The sequence below is a fragment of the Accipiter gentilis genome, chromosome W, assembly GCF_929443795.1.
Source record: "Accipiter gentilis chromosome W, bAccGen1.1, whole genome shotgun sequence".
Classification (NCBI taxonomy): Eukaryota; Metazoa; Chordata; class Aves; order Accipitriformes; family Accipitridae; genus Astur; species Astur gentilis.
Genome location: NC_064918.1, coordinates 36503612 through 36528060, shown reverse-complemented (window position 1 = coordinate 36528060; position 24449 = coordinate 36503612). Strand labels below are relative to the sequence as shown.

General features: G+C 42.8%; 1 protein-coding gene across 5 annotated transcripts in view; it reads right to left on the bottom strand.

Annotated features, from left to right (window-relative positions):
- The window catches only part of LOC126035436 (A disintegrin and metalloproteinase with thrombospondin motifs 6-like), a 233380-nt gene that overhangs the window by 195749 nt on the left and 13182 nt on the right, over nt 1-24449 (bottom strand). For 3 of the 5 annotated variants that reach the window (XM_049793985.1, XM_049793983.1, XM_049793987.1), the window contains 2 exons: nt 8926-9094; nt 202-419 (listed from right to left, as the gene is read on the bottom strand). In XM_049793985.1, the coding sequence (XP_049649942.1) occupies nt 202-419; nt 8926-9094 (387 nt within the window). The remainder of the gene's footprint in view (nt 1-201; nt 420-8925; nt 9095-24449) is intronic. The other 2 variants (XM_049793986.1, XM_049793984.1) reach the window with 1 other exon arrangement.

The window sequence follows — 24449 nt, the reverse complement described above, 5'->3', positions numbered from 1 at the left end:
AGCGATCACAGTGTATTTCTTGACAGAAACAGTACTGCATTTTTCCCACAAAGCTAACATTTGCCATATTTCAACTATTAATTCCTGCAAGCTGATACATATATTAAGGCATTATTCGTGCCAATAAAGAAATACTTCACAGTTGCTTTATCATTTCAGAACATGCATATTGATATGAACACAGAGAGGGATGAAACTTACAATATTCATTACACTCAAAACGTAGTGCTCAATGTCTTTGCGACCATGGTATCCCACCATCATTTTGTCTGCTACTACCAGTGTTTCCACAAACCGTTCAAGGCTTACTGATCTCTTCTGTCGACTATGAATACTGAACGTGTCATTGACTGGAAGTGAAGTTGGAAAAGCAGATGCATCACTCATCCACCAAGGTTTACCACTTCTTGTGAAGTCTTCTAGGAACCAAAAAAATTAAACACTTCAGAGGGGTCGCTAGTAAAACTCATTCAAATGCAGCTGTTTTATGTTGATATTACCATCTTCAAGCTTCTAAAAAGTAGTCTTTCTTGAGGCAAAGGAAAATTAAATTTATTGTCTACATTTTATTTTAAAATACCTTATATAATGGGAAAACCAACTTTGAGTTCTAATATTCTCAACTCTCCTTAACCGTACTTGGGATAATAAATTATCATCGTCTCTTAACAGATCTGATTCTGCACATCTATGTTAATACTAAAGATTAGTTATAGTTAACTACAAGCACGTTTTAGAATTTTAAGGATAAGAAGACAGCTATAATATTTGAGAAAAAAACAAACTGGAAATCAAAAATTCAAAATTAAGGTAAAGGTATCAAAATATACTAAGGAATTAAACATGCTGATAAGGCACCAAAAAAGCTTTTTCCCTCCTGTAAAACTCTGTAATTATTAATCAATTATGCTTACATGCCTAATAGTTTTTGGGCCAAATGAATTACTTCTCTGAAAGCTATCAGATTATATTTTTATCTACCTCATGAATTAACTATAACAGGAAGTTTAAAGTGGCCTGACATGGGATAATTTCTACAGTTATTTTTAACACTAATTTTAACTCAAATATGTTGATTCTTGTACTTGTTTCACAAAACATATATAAAAAATATTCTTTGCATGCAACATATTATTAAAAAAATCAAACAGCTGTAATTATCAGCAAAACAAACACTACAAACCTATTTTAAATTTTAATTCCTGCCCTCGGGGCAAAATTGAACCCACTCTTCCCTGCAAAATTGATATTTTTGTATGTATTAAGTATCCCTTTCCACAAAGGCCCACACAGATCTCAATCTTAAGTTTATTGATGTATATAATTAGGCTGGCTTTACTTAAGTAGGATTTCAAAATTTTTAAGGTATTCTTGCTAGTTACAAATGAACATAAGAACATTAACAGTTAGATACATTTATAATTGACTGAATAGGACTGCTCAAGTGAGCCATTCCTGAGATGCATCCTTACCTCTACTAGAACAGGTTCAGCTAAGGACAAGTTGAGATAGGACCAGTACCTTCTGTGAAAAAACAATGCTTTATGCAATTCAACTAAACTCACTATTTTCAAAGGGCAATAACTACATCACAAAGAATGTATGTTCACGTCAGAACCAGGAATACAAAGCTTCTACATTCCTACTGTTGCAGTGTTTCATAATTGTTGAGTCCACAGTAGTGTCTTTAAAAGGTAAATATTTTCAAAAATTTGAAAAATGAAAATAAACCTGGTAGTTGACAAAATGCCAGTAATGAAATAATCCTCATTCTGCAATAGGTATAAGATTACATATATTCTAAAAAACAGTACCAAGTATTAAAGCCTGTTGAAGATTCTATAATCAATACCAAGCTTTTTCCTGTTTTTCATCTCTTTTCTAGGAAATTCAAAGTTGCTTTAATTGCTCAAAGATTTTCATCTTGTGTAGTGATTTAGGAATATCTGGAATTTTCTCTGACAACTTCTTTAGTAAAATTTTTTAAAATCTGCTGTTCATTGCCAAATACCAAATGATGATGTCTGAGGGTTTCTGATGCTCTTAGAGTGCTAAAAGTACTTTGGAAATGCAACACTGCTTCAACATTCATTGTCCTGGTTTCAGCTGGGATAGAGTTAACTGTCTTCCTAGTAGCTAGTACAGTGCTATGTTTTGAGTTCAGTATGAGAAGAATGTTAACACTGATGTTTTCAGTTGTTGCTCAGTATTGTTTAGACTATAGTCAAGGATTTTTCAGCTTTTCATGCCCAGCCAGCGAGAAAGCTGGAGGGGCACAAGAAGTTGGCACAGGACACAACCAGGGCACCTGACCCAAACTGGCCAACGGGGTATTCCATACCATGTGACGTCCCATCTAGTATAGGAACTGGGAAGTGGGGGCGGGGAATCGCCGCTCAGGGATTAGCAGGGTGTCGGTTGGCGGGTGGTGAGCAATTGCCCTGTGCATCATTTGTAGATTCCAATCCTTTTATTACTACTGTGGTCATTTTATTAGTGTTATCATTATCATTATTAGTTTCTTCTTTTCTGTTCTATTAAACCGTTCTTATCTCAACCCAGGAGTTTTACTTTTTTTTTCCCGATTTTCTCCCCCATCCCACTGGATGGGGGGGAGTGAGTGAGCGGCTGCGTGGTGCTTAGTTGCTGGCTGGGGTTAAACCACGACATTCATTCATAATTTTTCACTCAAATATGCAAATCTATTCTAAACATTTGAAAACTGATGAGATCATGCAGAAAACTTTCAGAGAAAAAAAAGATAAGATTCTTTTGGACTCATCTTGATAGCGTCTTTCAAACAAAGGTCTCAGAAGACTTCACAAAAACAAATATTTCTCCTTTTCTTATCAGATGAGAAGCTTAGGCTTCAGCTGGTCTCAAAGAAACGGGAAAGTTGAAAACAATCCTGAGTACTTAGGCTCACACTCCAGGACCTATCAATGCTTATGCTGTTTTACTTTAAAAACACTAAATAATGCTGACAATTTCCTTTAAAAAGCTAAAACATGTCAATAAAAGTTTGCAATATATTTAACTTGCCACAGAACTATTTTCATGTCATTTTCCCACCATATTCCTAGACTTAAAAAACCCGTAAACTTGCATTAACATTGAACATAGCTATCAGAAAAAAGTAAAAGAATGCAACAATGAAAAAAATGTCAGACAAACACTGTAATTAACCGCAAAGTAACAATTACAAAAAGCAGGAAAATAGGTTTTAAATGGCAACTGAAAAGAAATCCAAATGTGTATAGACATCGAGTTCACAACTATGGTACCCAAGTCAGTCCTCTAAAGATCCTAGGTGGAGATGGAAGGTGAAGAGAGACAGGAGAGCGAGCACACAAACACAAATAGAAAAAGACCTCAAAATGCAACAGAAAACTACTTATGTAGGATGCAACTGTGAGAATATTTTAAAGAGGACTATGTGCTGCTTTTTCTTACTATTAACAACATCATATAATGTATAGACAAGCATTTTTTTATTTTAGAATACACTGACTGTAAAGTCTGGCACAAGTAAAACCACTACATGAGGCAGCGTGTAGTAGAGCCATCCCTAAATAATCTGCCACTTTGCAGCTTTCATACATCAATTTTTGTTGATTCCCAATCCTATCCAAGCATAGTCCATATATTTGTAACAATGGTAGGGGTTTTTTTGTTTTCAGAGGGTTGCTTTTTAAATACTTGCAACTCCAAAGCAGGTAAAGAAGTTTTATTCATACTTCCAACAACACAGAAATTCAACTTTAGGCACAAATACAAGCATGCAGCTTTTCAGTAGAAAAGCATATTTCTTAAAATGGTGCAAATGCAAAAATAATGGATCATTGTAGGGTTCAGTTATATGGAAGTTAGTTATTGGACCTGAAAATAGCTCATGGTCACAAGATTGTTCCAGGCGCCTTTAGAAGGCCTTGAACAGAATAAATAAGAAGATAAAAGAAGAAAGATCCCAATTAGGAAAACACAGGTGCACATTCCACGATAAAGGGAACTTGGCACAAACAACCTCAATTCAGGGGCTTATCTTGACCAATTGGACTAAGACAAGTCTTGTATGCTCTAATTAACACAACCAATTATGTCTTATGTTTGTGCGCGTGGACAGTACCGATGTAACCAATCACCGCTTATGCTTGTGCGTGTGGACACCAAGTGCTTGCATGTAGTAGCCAATCAAAGTCTCTCACCAACTTAGAGAATTGTATAAAAATGATTAGCTAAGCTCAATAAACTGGCGACTTTAATCATCACATTGGTGTTTCGTCGTCCGGGCCCCGCACGGATTAATCCCTAAACCCTACAGATCATAATAAAAATTATTTTGCAATCTTAATGTAGTGCATGCTATTAGGCATCAGGCAGGTTTTGGGTTTGTGTGGCAGGGTTTTGGTAGCAGGGGAGGGGCTACAAGGTGGCTCCAAGTCAGACCTCGCCTCTGGCTAAGACCAACCCAATGCTGTAGCACCTCTGGGATAACATATTTAAGAAGGGGAAACCTGCAGGGGGGGAGAAAATTGGAATGCAAGAGAAACACCTATGCAGATACCAAGGTCAGTGAAGAAGGAGGGGGAGGTGGTGTGCTGGAGGAGGTGATGCCCCCCCAGCCCATGGAGGTGAGCAGGGCAGCAGATGCCCACCTGCAGCCCATGAAGGACCCCATTCCACAGCAGTTGGATGTCCCCGAAGATGGCCGTGACTCCATGGGAAAGCCAGCACTGGAGCAGCCTGTGCATGAAGATTGGCCAGCGAAAAGGACCCATGCCAGGGAAGTTTGTGAAGGACTGTCTCCCATGGGAGGGACCCCACGCTGGAGCAGGGGAAGTGTGAGGAGTCCTCCCCCTGAGGAAGAAGGGGTGGCAGAGACAATGCATGATGTACTGACTGCAACCCCCATTCCCTGTCCCCCTGCACCGCTGAGGGGAGGAGGTAGAGAGCGCCAGGAGTGGAGTTGAGCCAGGAAGGAAGGGTTGGGGGGAAGGTGTTCTAAGGTTTGTTTTTACTTCCTAATATCCTTGTTTTGATTTGATTGGTAGTAAGTTAAATTGATTTTGGTTTTTCCCCCCAAGTTGAGCCTGTCTTTTGCCTGTGACCATAAGTGGTGAGTGATCCCTCCCCATCCTTGTCTTGACCCACAAGCTTTTCTTTATATTTTCTCCTCCTCATCCCACCAGGGCCGGGGGGGGTGGGAAAGGAGTGAGTGAGTGGCTTTGTGGTGCTTTGTTACCAGCTGGGCTTAAACCATGACAAGGCAAAACAAGCATTTCAATAAACTATGCAGTCAAACCACAGAAAGCAATCCATAATATAAGAAATTTGTGGCAAAATGGAGGATTTTAACATGCCATCTCTAAATATTTACTTTAATATTAGAATGATAAGCTATAAACCAAATTCCATTTGGCATACCAGTTATACCTGCCTACTCTATAGCATAGAGACATCCTTTCTTTAGAAAGCCACCTCGATGCTTGTGCTGGTTTTGGCTGGGATAGAGTTAATTTTCTTCACAGTAGCTAGTATGGGGCTATGTTTTGGATTTGGGCTGGAAACAGTGTTGATAATGCAGAGATGTTTTCCTTATTGCTGAGTCTTATTACACAGAGTCAAGGCCTTTTCTGCTTCTCACATCACCCCACCAGTGAGTAGGCTGGGGGTGCACAAGTTGGGAGGGGACACAGCTGGGACAGCTGACCCCAACTGACCAAAGGGATATTCCATATCATATGATGTCATGCTCAGCATATAAAGCTGGGGGAAGAAGAAGGAAGGGGGGGACGTTTGGAGCTATGACATTTGTCTTCCCAAGTAACCGTTACGCATGATGGAGCCCTGCTTTCCTGGAGATGGCTGAACCCCTGCCTGCCGATGGGAAGTGGTGAATGAATTCCTTGTTTTGCTTTGCTTGTGTGCGCAGCTTTTGCTTTACCTATTAAATTGTCTTTATCTCAACCCATGAGTTTTCTTTTCACTCTTCTGATTCTCTCCCCCATCCCACCAGAGGGGGAGTGAGCAAGCAGCTGTGCGGTGCTTAGTTGCCAGCTGGGGTTAAACCATGACAATGTTGTTACTGTTTTGCATGGAATATAAATGAATAAAATCTAACTCTTCTAGAGGCTGATCCCACACAGCATTCTGCAGGATAACCCAGTGGCCTTGAATCCCACTGAAGTAATTGGAATTTGAAGGTACTCAACTTCTTAGCAAGGCCTATATATTCAGCTATATTTCATAAAACATAGTAAACTTGATGACAATATATACACAAACTATTATTTTTAACAATATTTATTTTTAAAATATTCTTATGTTTAACTGCCTAAAAATCTAATTTATGTTATGAAAACCAGTCACAATTCTATCCCATATCCTTATCTGAACCTAAACTATCTGTCAAATCAGGAAATATTTTTGTCTCTGCCTCTCTAATTCTCCTCTTGTATTTGCCACTGTAATTCTTCTATCAACTGTGCAGTAGTCCATCACTTGCTCATACCAACCAATTCTGATCATCCTTTCTCCAAACTCCCTACCCCACTGTCAGTTATTGCCATTTTTCTCAGAAATGTCAGAAATAACACTCCCCTTGTCTCTATCAACACTTTAAATTCCTGACCACTTCCCCTGATACAGAACAAGTACGTGATAAACTTGGGTCTAGATTATAGTAGGGGAAACTTGCCAGACTGTGAATAGTGGCACAGCTACACAAGCATATTCCTCCCAGTATGATGTACTGGCAAAAGTGTTCTGAAGGTAGAGCTAAAAAAAGTCTCCCAGACGAAGTAAATTATATACTTGCAAAAATGCAGTTACAGTTTTATTACAACTGCATTTAGACTTTTAAAAATAAATAAATGACAACCACAAAACTGGAGTGTTCAAAACTTCCAAAAACAGTCAAATGCCCCAAAGATTCATTCTACTAGCAAAAAGTTATTACTGCAAACCTGACTTTAGTCCTAGGGTCTAAAAACTGAGGAACTGAAAATTAATATTTGATTTTACTTCTTAGATATTCTGGGGATGCTTTGGATGCCATGTCACTTTGGGATAAAGCTGAAACAGTGCTCAGAGAAAGAGTTTAAAAGGTTTTGGTACCCAGGAAGAGAGCATTAAAATAGCACATCATCTGAAAAAGTAAGACCTTGAAGTTTTGGGGGAGAGCAAAGTTTTTCAGAAATTTTCATAGAGTAGAAGTAGTACACAGAACAACAGAAAAAGGAGAAACTGAGATGAATGAGCATGAGAATAATCTCAGGCTTGTAAGAAATAGTGCTTTTGTATTTCAATAATTAAGGACTTCAGGATGCAACAGATGCGAAAGCTCAGGAAGTGCACAGGAGCTTCCAAGAATAAAGGCAGCATCAAATATGCAAAGAAATTATCACTAAAGATTACTGCATGTTGCACAAAAAATACAGTCAAGATGTATAGCTCTGATCGATCTATGATCCATACAACAGATACCACGAGAACAGTTGGATGCAACATGATCAAACTAGCTGCCACTGCTTCATCCTCACTTGGAGGAGAGTGACTTCCTAAGCATTAATCTAAAAGATAACATCTGACAGAGACCAATACATCTTCTTTTTCTAGTAATATCATAATGGTAAAAATAACACTGTCCTACATTTCGTGATTCTTCTACTTATTTCAAGAGGCTTAAGTGACAGCATTCCCTACAAAATGAAAGAAAAAGATGGATGCTTCGCAGATGCCTGTCATAAAATGCATAAATTGGATCATCCACATACATTAGTACTATTACTTTACAATCAGTTAGCAGGCAGTAATAGTTAGGAGACTTGTTTTGCAATCATTAGAAGCACATAGATGGAATAACACTTCCAAACTTACATACATAAAGTTTGACATTCACTACAAGTAACACAGTTAACTGAACCACTCGGGAAAAACAGTCTCCCAAGCATAGGCTTTTGTAGACAGTCTGCACTGTAACTTTAGTCAGCTGGTGCCAGTAAAAGTTACAACCTCCAAAAGAAGCTGAAATAAGTTACATCAATGAACAGTGGTATTGTTTTATTTTAAGATTAGTACTTGTCAGCCTGTCCTGTGCACTGAATCTTATGGAATACAACTGTCCAGGACTGAACTTTTAAGAACAAGCTATTTCTGAAACATAAACAAGTGACAAGGTTAAAACATTTTTCCATTACATAAAACCACATTATTTTAGTGCTCTAAAATGTCAGATTTACTCCAAGTTGTCTTCAAGAAATTAGTTTTCAGCTTCAGTTTAAGCAAGTGAAAACCATGTCAAAGAGAACTTCCACAAAAACAAATTTCAAGTAAAAACTGCTTTACAAGGAAAATGTCTCAATCAAAACTATATAATCCTTCCTGTAAGGCACCTGTAAATCACATACTCAACTATCATGGAAAAATGTTAACCCACTAAACCAAAAGCCAGTATCAAAAAACCATAAACCTCCATAAATGAGAAAGATGTGGACTTCAGTTACAAATATTACTAATCCTAATACTAACACATTTATTATACATCAAGTTTCCTCAAATGAGATGGAACACTTACTAAACATTGAGCTGTAATACTTAGTCACTCAATCACACCTTCCAGTTGGGGTACAAAGTACATTTACAGCACATTTTGAGGAAGCCTGTGCTCATCATTATCACTGTACACAACACAGGAATAAAACAAGACTTACTCTCAGCATCTTAGTTTTCGAAAGACACTACACTCTTGATCTAAAGCTGAAAAAAAGCAAAAACTACTTTTCAACAGTAGTCACTACATCACCTAAAAGAATGATTCCTACTGGTACATTCTCCACTGTACCTTACATGTGAACCAAGAAAGATAATTTAAAATAAGTCTTAAGTTATAATTTTTTAAAAGGAATGACACTCATAATCATTTACCTGAGACTCCACAGTGACCATGATCATAAAGATGTTGTTGGTGCATGGTAGACTTTTTGTATATAACATGAGGATGACCATTCTCATAATTAAAGTTACTGGATTTTTTTGTTATATTCCTTAAAGGCTCAATAAAATACTCTTCATCTTCTGTAGCAATGACTCCATGCTTAAAGGAGAAAAGAAGAAAATAAAAACTTGCAAAAGACAATATAAAACTCCTATTAAAAAGCTTAATTTTAAATAACATTTCATTATCATTTATTTCTGTGAAGAAATCCACAACTATAAGCCAACACAGAAAACAACGCATGAGCCAGCTCTCCACTGACTTTAGTGGGAGCAGGACTAAGTGCCTATAAGCAACACAATGAGAAAAGAATTAAAATATCATTGCCCTATTTCTGGAGTTCTTTCCTATCGTTTTTGATAGATGTGGTAAGAAAGCAAGATATATTCTTGGTATATGACAAACAATCTGTTCACAAAGATGTTACGAAGTATGTGATTCCTATCCATTAAAAGTGATGCCAAGCCAAAATGGCCTTGATCAAAGGGTGAGCCCAATATCCCTCCGTGATGCCATACCAGTAGATGCTTAATGCCACATACTGCATCAAAGAAAAACTGCATGAGGGATTAATTCTAGAAAATATATTCAGGGAAACCATTCAGCATTTTACATCCAGATGTTTAATTCCAAAACTGAGCTAGTTATTAAAATCAAATTATTAACTTCAGCTACACTAACTACAAGGCATTTATTCCTTAAAAGGTCTTGCCGCAAATCTTTGGCAAATCCAAGTTGTTGCAGACTGTGTACTAGACCTCATTCTCCAGAACAAGTGAACTTTTTTTTCCCCCCCTCATACTGCAATGCAGAATACTAGATATTCTTTTCTCATAACTTTCACATTTGTGAACTCAGCTTCTTCCAAACAGGGAGTGGTTTGCAGAAGAAAGGGGAGATTTCAGGCCAACTATGCAATCTCCTGAACCTTCAGCAATTAAAACATCTTTGGACACATTCAAGCAACTCAATGTCTTTCTTGTTGTGAGGGACACAAAACTGAACACAGTACTCAAGGTGTGGCCTCACCAGTGCAGAGTACAGGGGGACAACCACCTTCCTGCTCCTGCTGGCCACACTATTTCTGATACAAGCCAGGATGCCATTGGCCTTCTTGGCCACCTGGGCACACTGCTGGCTCATATTCAGCTGCCTGTCAACCAGCACCCCCAGGACTTTTTCTGCTGGGCAGCTTTCCAGCCTCCTTCCCCAAGCCTGTAGCGCTGCATGGGGTTGTCATGACCCAAGTGCAGGACCTGGCACTTGGCCTTGTTGAATCTCATACAGTTTGCTTGAGCCCATCGATCCAGCCTGTCCAGATCCCTCTGTAGGGTCTTCCTACCCTCGAACAGATCAACACTCCCTCCCAACTTGGTGTCATCCACAAACTTACTGAGGGTGCACTTGATCCCCTCGTCCAGATCACTGATGAAGATATTAAACAGAACTGGCCCCAATACTGAGCCCTGGGGAACACCACTTGTGACCGGCTGCCAACTGGATTTAACTCCATTCACCACAACTCTTTGGGCCTGGCCATCCAGCCAGTGTTTTACCCAGCGAAGAGTACACCCATCCAAGCCATGAGCAGCCAGTTTCTCCAGGAGAATGCTGTGGGAAACAGTGACAAAAGGCCTTACTAAAGTCCAGGTAGACAACATCCACAGCCTTTCCCTCATCCACCTAAGCAGGTCACCTTGTCATAGAAGGTGATTAGGTTAGCCAGGCAGGACCTGCCTTTCATGCTGATTGGGCCTGATCCCCTGGTTGTCCTGTACATGCCACATGATGGCACTCATGATGATCTGCTCCATAACCTTCCCTGGCACCGAGGTCAGGCTGACAGACCTGTAGTTCCCCAGATCCTCCTTCTGCTCCTTCCTGTAGATGGGCATCACATTTGCTAACCTCCAGTCAACTGGGACCTCCCCTGTTGACCAGGATTGCTGATAAATGATTGAAAGTGGCTTGGTGAGCACTTCTGCCAGCTCCCTCAATACCCTTGGGTAGATCCCATCCGGCCCCATAGACATGGTGTAGCAGGTCACTAATCATTTTCCCTTGGGTTATGGGGGCTTCATTCTGCTCCCTGTCTCTGTCTTCCAGCTCAGGAGGCTGAGTACCCCAAGAACAACTGGTCTTAGTATTAAAGACTGAGGCAAAGAAGGCATTAAGTACCTCAGCCTTTTCCTCATCCTTTGTCACTATGTTTCCCTCCGCATCCAGTAAAGGATGGAGATTGTCCTTAGCCCTCCTTTTGTTGCTAATGTATTTATAGAAACATTTTTTATTGTCTTTTACCACAGTAGCCAGATTAAGTTCTAGTAGGGCTTTGGCCCTTCTAATTTTCTCCCTGCATAACCTCACAACATCTTTGTAGTCCTCCTGAGTTGCCTGCCCCTTCTTCCAAAGGTCATAAACTCTTTTTTTTTTTTTTTTTCTCCTGAGTTCCAGCCAAAGCTCTCTGTTCAGCCAGGCCAGTCTTCTTCCCTGGTGGCTTGTCTTTTGGCACATGGGGATGGCCTGCTCCTGCACCTTTAAGTTTTCCTTCTTGAAGAATATCCACCCTTCCTGGACTCCTTTGCCCTTCAGGACTGCCTCCCAAGGAACTCTATCAACCAGGCCCCTAAAGAGGCCAAAGTCTGCCCTCCAGAAGTCCAAGGTAGCACTTCTGCTAACCACATTCCTTACTTCTCCAAGAATTAAAAACTCTATAACTCTATCATTTCATGAGCACTGTGCCCAAGATGGCCTCCAACCATCACATCACCCACAAGTCCTTCTCTGTTCACAAACAGATCCAGCAGGGCCCCTTCACTAGTTGGCTCACTCGCCAACTGTGCCAGGAAGTTATCTTCCACACCTGCCAGGAGCCTCCTAGACTGTTTCCTCTCCACTGTATTGTTTTTCCAGCAGACATCTAGTAAGTTGAATTCCCCCATGAGAACAAGGGCTAACAATCATGAAACTTCTCCCAGCTGCTTATAGAATATTTCATCTGTCTCTTCATCCTGGTTGGGTGGTCTGCCTTGCTGGCCTTTCCCCTGATTCTTACCGATAAGCACTCGACCCTTTCATCACCATCATCAAGCTCTAAATTGCAGCATTAATTCTCTAAACAAATTGCATATAAAATAAACAAAAACTATTATGAGTATCTGCAAACTATCATCACAGTTCCTTCAGGTACCAGCAGTTAAAAAAAGCTAGGAGAGTATCACCAATTTTTCCTATGCCTAGTCAACATGATGTCATCTACCCAAACACTATGGAGGTTTAAGAAAAAGATATTTTAATAACATTTAGTTGAGGAACTGCAAATAAATTTTAACTCACACCTGCCACCAGGTAATCAGAATACACATGCAGTCAGTTGCTGCAGCTAGCCAAGTGATTTGATAAACACTGGAAACTCAGCTTTCCCTGCATATGCCCTTCACATAAGCCCTGCATATATATATACACCATTTTAAAACTAACATTTAATTTTGCTTGAAAAAAAACGTTCTTCCAATATTAAACTGATGCAAGTGGTCTTGTTGAAGTGAATGATTTTTAAGCAGCACTCCAAATTCTGTACATAAGAAATACCTATTTCAGTGACAATCACCATTTATTCTAATTAGGAGTTTAGAAAATTCATATGGCTAGAGATACTTCTATTGTATATGCATTCAGCAATGCCTGATTAATAGTGGGAATTACATTATTATATCCAAACAAACTTTCTAAAACACACTTTTAGCTTATCTGTTATTTGAGCACAACACAGTTTCAGTTGCAAAAGGAGACTGAAATAATGCCTTTTTGAAGCATTAAAAGGAATTAACTTTTTTTTTTTTAGTTTTGCCATTGTATTTGATCTTAAACAGTTTGTAGATTAAACTTCTACTCCAAAGTATAAGAAATATCATTAAGACATAAGAATGACCAGCAACAGATTTTGAAAAAATACCATGAATTTAAGAAACAAGCTGAATGCCCCAAGTAGGTTACTACAAGCAACATGCCCAAGATTATTACCTAAAACAGATTGTTTGAAGTCCTGTGTTATACAATCCCACTACAGACTGTCAACTCCTGCTAACATATATAAGGTCTGAATCCAGCAGTTTGACATACTCAGACAAATCTGTGAATCCACATGGAGTTCCCCTGAATTTGTGAAAAGGAATCTTTTAGTGTCAGGCTGTCTAACTGAGGCCTTACACCCTACTTAAAATGGGGGATGTCCACCAGTCACAGATGCAAATTGAATTATGGAGGACAAGTAAGTGCCTTTTCCACACAGTACTACTGTTTTCCAGTTTCTCCCTGCCTTGAACCTTTCTAGACTTTATTTTTTATCCATTTTTAATATAAAACAATAGTAATGGAAACTTCTGAAAATGTGTCGGTCTTGTTCAGTATGTCTACAGCTAGCTCTACATATCTGTGTGGTTTTATGACTGAGGAAGCAGACTGCATTAGCTTAGTGTGTTCTCAAAAGTTAAAAAAATAATGAATAATCTGGCCTGGGACAGTACATCATGGAATCTGACAAGACATCTCTCCTGGGTTCAGCTGGGATAGAGTTAATTTTCACAGGAACATGGGAGGTGGGGAGCATAGCCAGGACAGCTGACCTGAACTAGCCAAGGAGCTATTCCATACCATGTAACATCATGCTCAGTATATAAATGGGGAGCGGGCAGGGTGGCGCTCTCAACTTTCAGTGGGGGAAGTGGCGGAGCGTCCGGTCCCGGGTGGTGAGCAGTTGCACTGTGCATCACTCTTTTTGTATACTCTTTCATTAGTACCGCTGCTGTAACCTTTTTTGTGTGTGTGTTGTCCCAGTAAACTGTCTTTATCTCAACCCTCGAGGTTTCAGGTTGTTTTTTTTTCTTTTCTCTCCTCCGTCTCCTCCCCATCCCACCGGAGGGGGGCGGGAGGAGTGAACGAGCGGCTGCGTGGTCCTTTGTTACCGGCTGGGCTGAAACCACAGTCATTTTTGGCGCCCAACGTGGGGCACGAAGGGTTGAGATAACGACAGATCTAGCCAGAGTGTGTAGAAACAAATTTGTCGTACGCATGTCTTATATTAGATAAATAGATGTTAGTCACAATGCGTCGGGGGATGCAACAAGTCTACGGAATTCCTGACAGTTCGAGAACAGCGCGACCTTGAGCAGCTTGTAGTATATCCTTGAGAAGTCTGGAAAGATCCGAGAAGACCAGTACGAAAACAAGATAGTGATAAGAAGAACCGTCCTGACAAACTCACCAATCATGAATTGTTAGTTACTAACTAAGCCAATCGTATACTAACACATACTCTGAAGAAGGGGATAAAAAGGTGTGTTAGAACAATAAAGTGGCCATTTTGCGTGATCTATTACTTGTCGTGTCCATCTCTACCGCGACAAATGGTGACCCCGATGCACCTGAGCGAACAGATCATCTAACGGTGATAAATCCAGCACTAGCGAGAAGTATACCAGCGGCGACGAGAGCTGCGAAAGAGTATACCGGCAGCGAGAAAAGCTGCGGAGACGGAGCCCGGTGAAGCTGAGAGCAGTGGAATCTGCCTGGTCCGGACCTGAGCCTAGACACCTAAAAAGGTGAGCCACCAGGGACTAAACTGTTAGAATGGGGCAGCAATTAACAAAAGAAAAGGAGACGATTTTGTCTACCTAGAAAGCCCTGTTAAAAAGAAAAGGGGTTAAAACCCCAGAACAAAGCCTGAAACGGATTTTAATACGGTGTAAGGTGCAAGGCTTTACACCCACAACAGTTACTGCATTCAGTGTGGATTCATGGCAAACAGTGGGCTGGAAAATGTTTGATGAGATCTCTAAAGGACAGAAAGAGCTCTGTAAGTTGGCGATCGTATGGCGTCTATTACGTGAGACCCTGAAGGAATGGAAAGCAGAATGTGATGCGAAAGATCAGCAAAAGAAAGATGAGAATTCAGAAAATGTTATCAATGAAAAAGTTTCTGCTCAAGTAACAGCTGTGGCCGATGCTGCAATATCAGCAGTTGCGGGCAGAAAACCCCTCACGAGCAAAATCAGATCATACCCTTATTCACCTCCTCCTCCTACGCCATTAATTACTTTACCGGGCGATGAGGGGCCCTCCTCACCTACTGGTGCAGCGGCAGAAGGGGTGACTCCATCAGCCCCCCCCGAAGAGAAAAATGTGGCGATTAACACTGAGCCGGAAAGCCAGGGCCGTAACGAAAGCCAGGGCCGTACCGAAAGTGAGGGCCGAAAGGATGGTGAGACTCAAACCGAATGTGAGGGCCGCACGGAAAATGAGAGCAAAAATGAAGCTCAGGCAGAAAAATCTCTAATTGACGCTATGCGATCCCTGCAGCTCGCAGATAAAACCATACCAAAAGAACCCCTGCCATGGACTCTCCCTCCGTCCACAGTAACTGTGGTCCCGAGATCCCCTGATCAATTTTGGGAGGAAGTTAGAAGATGTGCTGCCGACTCCGGCAACTGGGATCTAGTAGAACGCCTCAGCCCGTGCTCTCTAACACCTGCATTTCTAAAGCCTCTAGATAACGCAGCAGAGGCTCCTGTTACATTTCCTGTTTTCAAAGCTACTGCAGGCACAAACCGGCACGATGAGCACAATCCCATAGGCTGGAGAGTAGTGCAGGATTTGCAGAATAAAGTACAAAAATTTGGAATCAATTCTCCTGAGGTAATGCAGCTTATTCGTATAATTAGCACAGATCTGCTGTGTCCATATGATATTATGCACCTTGCGCAAGTGCTGTTTCAGCCCGTACAATTGCAAGTATTTCAATCCACCTGGAGGCAGATGGCACGCGCGGCGGCGCTGCATAATTCACGACTGCCACAGGGTGACCCGAGATTAGGCCTTGGAGAGGATGCTTTGCTTGGTGAAGGGCAGTACAGTAACCCTCAGCTACAGGCTACATGGCCTCCGCTGGCTCTCGAACAAGCACGAAATATAGGCCTTATGGCAATAAAGCGAACCATGGCTATGGCAGCTCCGAAGCAAAAGTACATCACTATCCGCCAAGGCCCCACAGAACCCTTTTTACAATTTGTAGAAAAAATATCTGCTGCCCTGGAAAAACAGGTGGAAGATGAGGTCTTAAGACAAATGCTATGCAAACAGCTGGTAAAAGATAATGCTAATGAGGACTGTCAAAAGATCATACAGGCCTTACCAAGAGATCCTTCTGTTCCCAACATGGTAGCTGCATGTTCTAAAGTTGGGACACTGGAACACACGGTAGCCACCCTAGCCAATGCTATGAGAAATTCTGGAAAGTGCTTTGGGTGTGGCAGTGAAGGGCGCATCACGGTAACTTGTCCACACAAAACATCACCAGGTAAACAACCAGTGCACCACTCACCGGAGATTACTTGCAAGAAATGTGGGAAATTAGGACACTTTGCAAAACAGTGTCATTCCAAATTTCATGCTAATGGACAGCCGCTACAGGAAAACCACAAAATGAGTGTGAGAGGGCGCGCAAGGAGAACAAATCCCTTCCCGACAGCCGGCCAATTCCTCTCTGCGAACAATTGTCAGCTGCAACAGCTGGCTCAGCAGGGTTGGATGTATCCACCGCCGACACAGTAACTCTAGCCACGAAAGACATCATTAAGGTCCCTCTTAATGCAAGGGGTCCTATAGGACGGGGACTGAGTGCATTGCTACCGGGAAGATCAGGTAGCACGTTGAATGGAATAATCGTGCATGTGGGAGTTATTGATGCTGCTTTAACAGGTCAAATTTGTGCAATGATTTCGACCCCCTACCCACCAGTAACAATCCCTAAAGGTACTCGCATTGCTCAACTTGTTCCTCTTTCGAGTTCTATTTCAAAAGCAGAACAGCGACTGCGATGCAATGGAGGCTTCAGCTCCACGGGACCCCCTCAGGTCTGCTGGTCTCAGACTGTCTCATCATCCTGACCACATATGACGTGCACACTGTCGAATCACGGAAGATCCCCGACTACAGTAAGGCTTGCAGGGCTCCTGGACACCGGAGCTGATGTGACTATTATTGCCGATTATCTGTGGCCGTCTACCTGGCCAACAGAGGAGGCTGGTATGGGAGTAGTGGGGCTGGGAGGATCCACACGTGCAAAGATAGCAGCCACTCCAGTTCCAATTGCCAATCCTGAGGGCCAACAAGCAGTCATTAAACCATATGTGATGGCAGCTCCCCTCAATTTATGGGGGAGGGATTGCTGGTCGCAGTGGGGGGTGAGAATTATCACAGATTTTTAACGGGGGCCACTGTGCTGCAGGGTGTTAGACAACCCATGCTTGTTTTAACTTGGTTAACAAATAACCCTGTGTGGGTGGATCAGTGGCCCCTACCACTTGAAAAAATTAAAGGCCCTGCAAGAATTGGTAGCAGAACAACTAGCTGCTGGACACATTGAACCATCTCACTGTGGAATGCTCCAGTGTTTGTGGAAAAAAAACCCCAAGAAATCAGGAAAATGGCGATTTTTGCATGACCTGTGGCAAGTCAATGCTGTCATGGCCATGATGGGGGCTCTGCAACCAGGCATGCCTTCACCTGCCATGATCCCTCAAGATTGGGAACTCATTGTCATGGACCTTAAGGGTTGTTTTTTTTTACAATTCCACTAGCTTCCCAAGACCAAAAAAAAAAAAAAAAAAAAAAAAATTAAAAATTTTTTGCATTCTCTGTGCCTTCTATCAATCATGCAGAACCAGCAAAAATATATCAATGGAGAGTTCTGCCACAGAGCATGAAAAATTCACCAACCACTTGTCAATCGTTTGTTGCACAAGCTCTGTCACCTGTATGGGAAAAATTCCCTACTAGTTATAGTTATCACTATATGGATGACATTCTGTTAGCATCAGACAACAAGGAGCAGTTGAATGGCATGAACAATTTGGCCACGAATTTGCTACAACAATATGAGTTAGTTATTGCCCCTGAAAAAGAGCAAAAAATAGCACCCTGGAAATATTTGGGAATGACAATTACAAATAAGCAGGTTGTGCCCCAACCTGTGAAACTTAACCCTGCAGTTAAGACGCTCGGTGATGTACAGAAATTAATGGGATCCTTGAACTGGATCAGGCCTTATCTTGGACTGACCAATTCGCAGTTACAACCTCTATTAGACTTATTAAAAAATTCCAATGATCCAACTAAACCCAGAATATTGAATAAGGAAGTGTTAAATGTAATTCACAGGGTGGAACAATGTATACACAAGAAATTTGTTTCTCAAATTAATCTGTCTCAATTGGTACAATTCTTTGTACTAATTGACAAAACTGTGCCATTTGGTGCTTTGGTGCAGTGGAATTCTGAGTGGGATGACCCATTACATATTTTAGAATGGATGTTTTTGTCATTTCTGGCCACGAAAAACTGCTCCTGGCTTGTTTGAACTTATTGCTGATGTAATCATAAAAGCCAGAAAACAATGCGTAGAACTAACAGGACGTGATCCAGCTACTATTGTTTTACCTGTTCAAAATTGGTACTTTCAATGGTATCTGGCAAACAATTACGAGCTGCAAGTGGCTATGGCGGGTTTTCAAGGACAGATCTCGTATCATCTACCGTCACACCCGCTCCTGAAATTTGCTCGAGAAATACCATTTGGTCAGAAAAGCTTAAGCCAGCTGGAACCTGTGAAAGGCCCTACTGTCTTCACAGATGGTTCTGGAAAAACAGGTAAAGCAGCAGTAGTATGGTATGAAAACAACAACTGGAACAGCAAAGTAGTGTATCAAAATGGTTCTCCACAAATAGTAGAGCTGCGTGCACATGGCACACTGAAGCAGCAGCTTCAAAAACAAAAAGGGGGAATGATTGGGGAACCACCACAGGCATGTTTAGATAACGTGGTTTATGTTCTTAGCTTTCTCTATTATGGGGATAATTCTTCTCTACTTCCCTTTTTCAACACTTCTCTTTTTTCAACACAGAATTTACAAAGAGGCATCAAAGTACACATTAAAGATTTAGTTACTGGTCAGTGGAGTGGACCATGTGAGCTGTTAACCTGGGGGCGAGGTTATGCTTGTGTTTCTACAGATACAGGCCCACAATGGACTCCCACTTGATTTGTATGACCATCATCATCTGGAACATCCCAGAGGGTGCGGCAATATGAATACCACCTCAACCAAAAACTAAGTGTAGGTCACCTTGACCAATATAACAGGTCAAGATTCTCTGTGCATTGCAACCGCATCACAAAGTCCATGAACCAATAGGGAGGATGACTATGACTCATGCAGCGCCTGGCCAGCGAGCGCATGCGTCATAGGTTGCAAATGAGGCAGATTTTTGGCACCCGCTGGCCACGTGTGCTGAAATCCGTTCCTCTACAAATGTATAAATACCGGGATTTTCCGAAGAGCATCGGACTGGTGTACGGCAAGGCCATCGTTGCCTCCGTGGGGACACCCACATAAAGCTGGCACCTACCGATTGCTGGGCTGAATTTGCGGAGCAAGACAGCACGAGAACGTACAGATGGTTCATCTACCTCACAGTCCTCGGATGGACGTAGTCATGGATACCACCGCAAACCAAAGAAAACATCTGGATGACCCTGGCTGACGCGACCGGACAAGATTTCTTATACCTTAGTACAACAACACCAAGCTATCCCTTTTTCACAGGTTTCATAGGGGGTTCCACTGACATCAACAAAGTTTAAGAACTTATTGATGGAGACCCCTGTGCAGCAGGTCATGGACTCAATGGATGGGAATGCCTGGTTTTCACGGATCGGGCATTAACCCTCATTGCCACCCCAGGAATCACAAATTCTGGGGTCCCTGAATACAGACTGGTGTAGTATTATCAGATTTACTGCTAGACATTGATAGTGTCAGACAAGCTACGCTATAAAATAGAGCTGCAATTGATTTCTTGCTTTTAGCACAAGGACAAAGATATTTGAGGGTTGGGGATTGTCCGGATGGTTGATATCTCTGCTCAAGACTGTGGGGGTAGTGATCTTGATTGTGATAACTATGCTTCTAATGTTGCCCTGTCTTTTCGGCCTTCTGCAAAGGGCCCTGCAGAGGGCAGCCGGGATGATATTTTTAGTACAAATACAAAAAGGGGGAATTGTCGGGGGATGCAACGAGTCTACGGAATTCCTGACAGTTCGAGAACAGCGCGACCTTGAGCAGCTTGTAGTATATCCTTGAGAAGTCTGGAAAGATCCGAGAAGACCAGTACGAAAACAAGATAGTGATAAGAAGAACCGTCCTGACAAACTCGCCAATCATGAATTGTTAGTTACTAACTAAGCCAATCATATACTAACACATACTCTGAAGAAGGGGAAAAAAAGGTGTGTTAGAACAATAAAGTGGCCATTTTGCGTGATCTATTACTTGTCGTGTCCGTCTCTACCGCGACAACAATGTTGATTCATTTGTTTACATAGTGGCATTTTGTAAGTTCTTATATGCTCTATGTATTGCCTGTAGTTGCGTATCTCATCTCTGGGAGTGATTGGGATTATCATTTTGCTGTACTGGGCAATGTCGACTTGTGAAATGATTACATCACTGGTCATGAGGTTAAGCTGGTATCTGTATGAAGCAGTGATATCATTTCCATACTTCGGGCATCTATTATCAGAATTTATTGGTAATCGCACCCAATCCATGGGGAAGTCAGAGGGGGGATGCTTCCCCCTCTCTGTTCACCTCCCTTCTCTCCTTCCGACTAATTACAACAGCTTTCGAAAATTTTGAATATCCTTGGGATGTGCAAGCCAGTGTGCTGTTAGTGCTATGCCTCCTGAATATGTTTCAGGTCTTCTTTAGGGCTACAAGAAGGCTCTTTAAAAGTACCACCCAGAGATCTGCCCCAAAGCTGGATATTCATGGGTGGCATGGCATGTGGGAGGATATGGGCAGGTATCTAGAGAACTTCTCACCTCCAGTGGCTTGGAAGTTCATTCCCGAACAACTACAGAACCCTCATGAAGTGGTAGAATATTTGAAAGAAAAATGCTGTGGCTATCCCAGAGACACACAACTCGCTACACTGTGCTGGGCCCAGGCCAGTATCTACCAAACACTGCTTGATATTAGGCAGCACCCTCAGGGGGAAAAGATGGAAAACCGGGCAACAGGCACCATGGCTACCCAAACCCCGACAACAGGCACCGTGGCTACACCAACCCCGACAAGAGACACCGTGGCTGCCCCTACCCCAACAACAAGCACCGTGGCTGCCCCTACCACGACAACAGGTACCGGGGCTACCCCTACCCCGGTGACAGGCACTGCAGCTAAACCAGAGAACCAACCTGTGCCAGTATCAGTCGCCCCTGTACAAAAAAAGAAACACACAAAGAAATCAGTTCGCTTAGCGAGAGATGAAGATGAACCAGGGTCATCCCAGGAACAGGAAGAAGAGACAGAACCTGAAATAATTACCCGATCTCTATCCCTGAGTGAGTTGCGTGACATGCGAAAAGATTTTGGCCGCCACCCAGGTGAGCACATTCTTACCTGGCTGCTCCGATGCTGGGATAATGGGGCCAGTAATTTGGAATTAGAGGGTAAGGAAGACAAGCAGCTGGCATCCCTGTCTAGGGAAGGGGGCATCGACAAGGTGGTTGGGAGAAAAACACAAGTCCTCAGCATCTGGAGGTGACCTCTGTTGGGTGTAAACGAAAGATACCCCTTCAGGGATGAAGTTACATGTCACCAAGGCAAGTGGACCACCATGGAGAGAGGTATCCAGTACCTGAGAGAATTAGCCGTGCTGGAGGTGATTTATAATGATCTGGAAAATAGCCAATCACCCACAGATGCAGATGAAGTCCAATGCACACAACCCATGTGGCGGAAGATTCTACGTAGTGCACCACCAACCTATGCCAACTCATTGGCAGTAATGTCCTGGAAAGAAGGCTATGGACAAACGGTGGACGAACTGGCTGTCCAACTCTGGCAATACGAAGGAAGTCTCTCTTCCTCCCTACGAGCCTATGTCTCGGCTGTAGAGGAATTGTCCTGAGAATTCCAGCAATTCAAAGTGGATATGTCCTCCTCCTCACCTGTACAGGCCCGCATTGCAGTTATTGGGAGTAAGCATTCCTCTGCCCAAGAGAGAGAAGAGAGAAAGTACACACAACAGGCTAATCTGTGGTTTTACCTGCGTGACCATGGAGAGGACATGAGGAAGTGGGATGGAAAACCTACTTCAGTCTTGGATGCACGGGTACAGGAGTTGCGAGAAAAAGCAACCAGAAAAGAGGATTCTTCTTGGAAAACTCCTGCTCCAGTTTCCCGTGAGCAGTGCCCTGGACACAGTAGATGGGCTTATCTCATTTCTGATCCTCTTGAAGGGACTTCTGATTCACGTGTACAGAAAATGAGTAATGGATATTCTAACCAGGATTAGAGGGGCCCTGCCTCCAGCAAGGTGGAGGAGAGGGACAACCGAGTCTACTGGACAGTGTGGATTCGATGGCCTGGCACATCAGACCCACAGGAATATAAGGCTCTAGTAGACACTGGTGCACAATGCACCCTAATGCCATCAAGTTATAAAGGGGCAGAACCCATTTGTATCTCTGGTGTGACAGGGGGATCCCAAGAGCTAACCGTATTGGAAGCTGAAATGACTCTAACCGGGAATGAGTGGCATAAACACCCCATTGCAACTGGCCCAGAGGGCCCGTGCATCCTTGGTATAGATTATCTCAAGAGGGGGTATTTCAAGGACCCAAAAGGGTACCGTTGGGCCTTTGGTATAGCTGCATTGGAGACGGAGGGCACTGAACAGCTGTCTACCCTGCCTGGTCTCTCCCAAGACCCTTCGGTTGTGGGGTTGCTGAAGGTTGAAGAACAACAGGGGCCAATTGCTACCACGACGGTGCACCGGCGGCAATATTGTACCAACCGAGACTCCCTGATCCCCATCCATAAGCTGATTTGCCAACTGGAGAGCCAAGGAGTGATCAGCAAGACTCACTCACCCTTTAATAGTCCCATATGGCCCATGCAGAAATCCAATGGGGAATGGCGACTAACAGTAGATTATCGTGGGCTGAATGAAGTCACGCCACCGCTGAGCGCTGCTGTACCAGATATGTCAGAGCTTCAATATGAACTGGAATTAAAGGCAGCCAAGTGGTATGCCACAATTGACATTGCTAATGCATTTTTCTCCATTCCTTTGGCAGCAGAGTGCAGGCCACAGTTTGCTTTCATTTGGAGGGGCGTCCAGTACACCTGGAATCGACTGCCCCAGGGGTGGAAACACAGCCCCACTATTTGACATGGACTGATCCAGGCTGCACTAGAAAAAGGTGAAGCTCCAGAGCACCTGCAATACATTGATGACATCATCGTATGGGTCAACATAGCAGAAGTTTTTGAGAAAGGGAAGAAAATAATCCAAATCCTTCTGAAAGCCGGTTTTGCAATAAAAGAAAGTAAGATCAAGGGACCTGCACAGGACATGCAGTTCATAGGAATAAAATGGCAAGACAGGCATCGTCAGATCCCTATGGATGTGATTAACAAAATAGCAGCTATGTCCCCACCGACTAACGCAAAGGAAACACAGGCCTTCTTAGGTGTTGTGGGCTTTTGGAGAATGCATATTCCAAATTGCAGTCAAATTGTAAGTCCTCTCTACCAAGTTACCCGGAAGAAGAACGATTTGAAATGGGGGCCCGAGAAACGACAAGCCTTTGAACAAATTAAGCGGGAGATTGTTCATGCAGTAGCTCTTGGGCCAGTCTGGGCAGGACAAGATGTTAAAAATGTGCTCTACACTGCAGCTGGGGAGAATGGCCCTACCTGGAGCCTCTGGCAGAAAGCACCTGGGGAGACCCGAGGCTGACGCCTGGGGTTTTGGAGTCGAGGATATCGAGGATCCAAGGCTTGCTATACTCCAACTGAAAAAGAGACCTTGGCAGCATATGAAGGAGTTCGAGCCGCCTCAGAAGTGGTTGGTACTGAAACACAGCTCCTCTTAGCATCCCAACTGCCAGTGCTGGGCTGAATGTTCAAAGGGAAAGTCTCCTCTACAAATCATGCAACTGATGCCACATGGAGTAAGTGGGCTGCATTGATCACACAACGAGCTCGCATAGGAAACCCCAGTCGCCCAGGAATTGTGGAAGTGATCATGGACTGGTCAGAAGGCAAAGATTTTGGAACATTGCCAGAGGAGGAGGTGACACGGGCTGAAGAGGGTCCACTCTATAATGAACTGCCAGAAAATGAGAGGCAATATGCCCTGTTGACTGTTGGGTCCTGTTGCATTGTGGGAAAACATCGGAGGTGGACGGCTGCTGTATGGAGTCCTACAGGACAAGTTGCAGAAACTGCTGAAGGAGAAGGTGAATCGAGTCAGTTTGCAGAGGTGAAAGCCATCCAGCTAGCTTTAGACATTGCTGAAAGAGAGAAGTGGCCAGTGCTCTATCTCT